This window comes from Fukomys damarensis, unplaced genomic scaffold (assembly GCF_012274545.1).
Source record: "Fukomys damarensis isolate Sample0158 unplaced genomic scaffold, DMR_v1.0_HiC HiC_scaffold_39, whole genome shotgun sequence".
Taxonomy (NCBI): domain Eukaryota; kingdom Metazoa; phylum Chordata; class Mammalia; order Rodentia; family Bathyergidae; genus Fukomys; species Fukomys damarensis.
Genome location: NW_022900951.1, coordinates 128,421,072 through 128,426,277, shown reverse-complemented (window position 1 = coordinate 128,426,277; position 5,206 = coordinate 128,421,072). Strand labels below are relative to the sequence as shown.

The 5,206-nt window shown below is 43.6% G+C and overlaps 1 protein-coding gene across 1 annotated transcript in view; it reads right to left on the bottom strand.

Moving 5' to 3' along the window:
* Vbp1 (VHL binding protein 1) overlaps positions 1-4,503 on the bottom strand; it is a 41,357-nt gene extending 36,854 nt beyond the window's left edge. The window contains exon 1 of the mRNA XM_010625174.3: positions 4,341-4,503. Within this exon, the coding sequence (XP_010623476.1) occupies positions 4,341-4,433 (93 nt within the window). The 5' untranslated portion in view covers positions 4,434-4,503. The remainder of the gene's footprint in view (positions 1-4,340) is intronic.
* Between the last annotated feature and the right edge of the window lie 703 nt (positions 4,504-5,206).

The following is a 5,206-nucleotide window of genomic DNA, read 5'->3' as shown; positions in this document are numbered from 1 at the left end:
AGACAAAAGAGCACGGGTTGCCCCCCCAAAAAAAAAAAAAAAAAAAAAAAAAAAAAAAAAAAACAGAGAAGCAGCTGGTTGTGGGGGGCCCATGACAATAATCTCAGTTTTTCAAGAGTCTCAGGTAGGAGAATCAAGAGTTGGGAGGCCAGCCTGGGCAACTTAGCCAGACCTGTCTCAAAATAAAAAATAAAAAAGCTGGGGATGTAGTTCAATGCTCCCTGGATTCAATCCTCAGTAGCATAGGAAAAAAATTAAGAGACCATTTCAGACAATTTATATACATTATGTAGCTAATTTATTCTCCTTTACCTTCTTTTAATTTTTATTTATTGTATAAGTATGGAGGGAAGGATGACCTTGCTTGCCTTATACATTTCTCATTTGGCCCTAGTAGTATTGTACATATGAAAATTACGAGTTATCAAACACATGCCTATTTGTGTGCACTGGTCATAAAATGATTCAGTGTGGTGTATGTCAAAATTATTGATTTTATTACTTATTTTTAAATCAACAAGGTCTGCAATAAGTCATGTTAAGTATGATCACCAGATTCCCAAGGTAAGCCACAAAATGCTTCCTTAAATATGAAGTAGTTGAAACAAAGTAATGTAAACCTAAAAGGCAAACAGAACAAGCCCTTGAAATAAGCAAAAGTAAAGTTTACTACTTAAAAGACTTTAATGTGTACCACCTAGTTCTTGAAGAAAGGCTAGCTAATTAGATAAGGATCAGGAAATAGATGAAAATATATGGAAATTTTCTACACTACAATGTGCTGTGGGAATATAAAACAAAATAGCAAAATTTTGTTGTAATGTACAGGTCAGGAAAAACTTCAAGGAGGGAATATCTGAACCAGGTAGTGAAAAATGAAGAGTATATCAGATAAGAATTAAAAGAAAAATTCAAGCAATGAAAGAAAAAATGGTGGCTGTACCCAAGATACAAAGGCCAGGTACAACTTCTAATGACGATGGTATAGTACCTGTAAATTAGTGTAGAAAGTTACATCTATTCAAAACCTACTATACTTGCAAGTTAAAGAAACAGGCTCAAAGTGGTAAAGTGTTATGTTCAAAGCTAAGCAGCAATTGGGAAACAAAGGTAGGTTTCAAACCCTCATCTATGTAGAATCTAATGTTCTCTTCTTTTTTTTTTGAAAGAAAACATTTACTGAATCAAAATCAATACTTTCTAATATCTACAAGCCAACAATGAATTCACTTTATTCAAGAATGAACAGTGGGCCAGGGATTTAGCTCAGTGGTTCCACCGCCTGCCCTGCAAGCACAAGGACCCGAGTTCGATCCCCGGTACCAAAAAAAAAAAAACGAAGAATGAATACAATGTACAAAAAAGTATGCTTATAAAAATATGTTAATCTTATCTTCTGGGTCTGAACAGAAGTCATTTTAAACAAAATCAAAACAAAGTTGTTCTCTATAATGAAACCTCTCCAATTTCCTAACAGAAATGAAAGCGAATGTAAAGCCCACTGCTGCTGCTGCCCTGGAAATGTGACCCAGACACAGGTGGACATTGCCACCCTGGGCTCTGAGGTACCACTTCCTGCACGTGCAGAAAGCAGCTCTTCCACCAAACGCATCACTGCTAACACTGTCGGTGCCACTCAATCAGTCTTCCTTCAGCTTCTCTCATTTAACAGTTGTTAGCATCTATTTCAGCAAAGTAGTAACAGGATAAAGAACACTGAGCACAAAAATCCTACTTATTTCATCTGCTTCAATTTAAACATGAGATCCACTGCTATGGGCAGCAAACGACCTCCCAAGATTTTACAAACCCATTTATGAAGGTGGGAAAGCTGCTGTCCTCCACTCTCAAAAATCCTCAAAGCCTCCATAGGAAAAATGTATGACCGAGGCTAGCATCTCCTTCAAGCTCCTCACCGGCACCCGCAGCACCTGGCCTGGGCCTATGCGGTGAGGGTCCAGCTCACTCCTGTGCAGTAAGGCTCTAGTGATTGGGAAAGGCAAATTCAGAAATCACCAAGAGCTGAGGCAAAGGGACACTGGCCCTTGTATATTGTTCCAGGAGCTATGTGACAATAAAAAACACTGCACTCTAAAAGTCAGAATGCATCAGGGCTGATAATGCCAAGAAAACCCCGTCCATGTCTCAGAGCCTGAGCACTGTGGTGTCCCGGAGGAGCTGAGCCTAGATGAGCAGTGATAACAACACTCAGGCAAATCCTGGAACGCAGGTCCATAGTGAAGTAAAGACCACAGAAGGATTAAAATTTAAAATACTCAGCTGCAGGAGCTTTTGTCTTGACAGAGCCTCTCTGTGCTTGGCACTGACACCTCTGGAGGCCCCAAACAGCTAAATACAAAGATCACATCCTGGTGCCCCACTCTGCTGGGTAAATCAACTTCAGAAATGCTTTGTTTTTCATAAACCAAACGTTTCTTAAGTTACCTGTTTAACCTGGGACTGAGGTTTTCCCTGGGAAAGGGGATAAATGAAGGCAGAAGAAAAAACTATCCTGTTCCTCTATGCAAACACTAACCCCTTATAGCTCTCTTAAGTTTTCCATTAAGCGCCATTTCCTGCATGAAATATTAACCCTACCAAACGGAGATAGGCCTAAATTGGACATAGGATTTAAACATTTAATACTACACTGATTCTGGCTTAATTTAACCCTATGCTCTACTATGGAACAGAAACATTTATACAAATATTTGAAATACACAAAATTTGTGAAAGATAAACATATTTTGGAACCTTAGCAAAGGCTTCTTACCAATACCATAAGAAGCCACCATAGGAAAAAAAAAAGCCACAGTATTGGTCGTTTTCACAGCTCTTGTTCTTTCTACAATACCATGTTACTGTTAAGTATGGGAACAAAAATAATCGTGTAAATTTGGGTTTTTTACTACATTATGCTGGTGGAAGTTTCAAGACCTAAAAAAAAATAATAACCCATTAAAATTTTAGGGCAAAAACCATTATAAGATTTTATAAAAGCTTCAGATGAAGTTTATTTTCCTGAATTAGATTTCTGAAGTCATCTCTTGCTGAGCACCATGGATGTCGTACTTTAAGTACTATGGATTTTTAATTATACACTAACTTAGGAACTTATACTCTGTGTCAGGCACCATGCTAGGATCAGGAGAAATAGCAAGAAGCAAGAGAACTACCTTACTCTCCTAGCAGCTGAGCATGAGGGTAGACAGATGCTGTGGAGCCCACAGACTGCCCAAGTTCAAATTCAGGACACCTCTACAACCTGTCCCACCTGGGGCCTGTTACTCAAATGCTCTATCTCTTTCATTATATACAAAACAGTGATAATGCTAACAGTAACTACCTGCTACAGTTTTGTAAAATAATTAAGAAAATACCTGACAGTCAGCAAATTTTATTTGTTACAATTAGCTGAAATCAATGTAAAAAAATAAATGGCACAGCTCTGGCAAAAAACACAGAATAAGGAATTACAAAATTCAATCAGAAGCTGCAAATATACAATAGATAGTGTGGTCTAAATAAAAGAAATTGGCTGTGTGAAGGATGTCATACATGATTAACAAAAAGGCACAGAAAATCCCCTTAAGATTTTATAGCTCAGTACAACTAAAGAGGAAAGGTAGATGATGCTGGCATGGAAAGCCATTCAGAGGTTATCTGTCATTATGTTAATAGCTTCCCCATATTATCTGTGGACAGCTTGATGACAAAGGTCCGTAGCTTCTACTTGCTTCTCTTTGTTTGATGGCTTGGACTCCCGCTTCCGTGACACCGTCAAAGAGGTGTCACCATTCCTGCCGCTACTCTCCATTATTAGAATACACACCTAAAGGCAGGTAGGTAGGGTCACAGCGTGGTTTTCCGAAGACACCTTCTAACTACAGCCCTCTGCCTACTGGACGCGTCCGGACACCTGAGGTCCACCCGCACAGGCTTCGGAACACCCTCGCCGGCACAGCCCACTTTCCCTCGCTCCGGTGTCCCCTCCGCTTCCCGCGGGAAGGCCACCTTGTCCCCACGGCCCGTCCTCCCAGGGCCCGCCCGGCTCCCTCCAGCCCCCGGACTGCGGATGCAGCTCTGCCGGCCTCGCCCTCCGCAGGTGCCTGAGCCGCGCCAGCGGACTCCGCGCTCCCCGTCTTCCCGGGCTGCGTTTCCTCAGGACGAGCCCCACACAGCTCAGCCGGCCCTGAATGGGAGAGAGAGCGGGCCGAGCGCTAGCTTCGCGGACCTTTAGGTCCGCTCCTTCCGCTCCCAAGATCTAGGCTCCGGCGAGAGCCAAAAAGAAACAGTCCTCGGCTGCGAGCCAAGATGCCACAGAACAGCGGGATCCTTACCACAAACACGGCTTCAGGAATCCCTAGGTGCAGCCGCCGCCCATTCCCCACAGCCACTTCACTCAATCCATCACCGTCCTTGGCTGCCGCCATCTTGAGGATACGAGCGCGAGTAACTGCCTCCAGCGATGCCAGCCACTCAGAATGAACGATTGGCTCGTTTTCAGACACGGCCCCGCCCCTTTCCCATGAGTCTGCTCATTTATTAGTGTGTAGGAAGGAACCGCCCCTTCTTTGGCCCAGTTGCCCACTTTCGGGGTGCTGATTGGCTACACGCAGATGAGCGACAAGCGTAGCAGGGAAGGGACGCAGAGAAGAAGCGGGAGCTGCAGAAAAGACCAATAGGGGCTCCCGGGAAAGGGAGAGCTCTTGTGGCGATTTTGTGATTGGACAAGGCTAAAGCTCTGGGAATGGGGACCCTGCCGGATCTCACCTGCGCTCCCAGACAGGTTGCACACTCCGGAATGATTTCCGGAGTGACTTCATCCCCTATCAGACCCAGGGGAGCCTGGGTCTAGACACCACCCTGCGCCTGACTGATCCCACTGTCCCAGGGAGCTTTACCGGTCCTAGCTTTAGGTCTCTTTCGAAGTGGAGCCCTCAGCCTGATGATAATACACACCATCTCACCATCCTTTCCTGAAAGCCACCTTTCCGGTCAGAATCTCAAAAAATTTTAATGCTTCGCACAAAATCTTAATTCAGGCCAGGCGTGGTGGCGCAGGCCTGTAATCCCAGCACTCGGGAGGCTGAGGCAGGAAGATCGCTGAGAATTTGAAGCCAGCTTGGGCTACATAGTGAGTTCAAAGATAGCCCAGAATACACAGCGAAACCCGTTTCAAATAATAATAAAATAATAATAATAA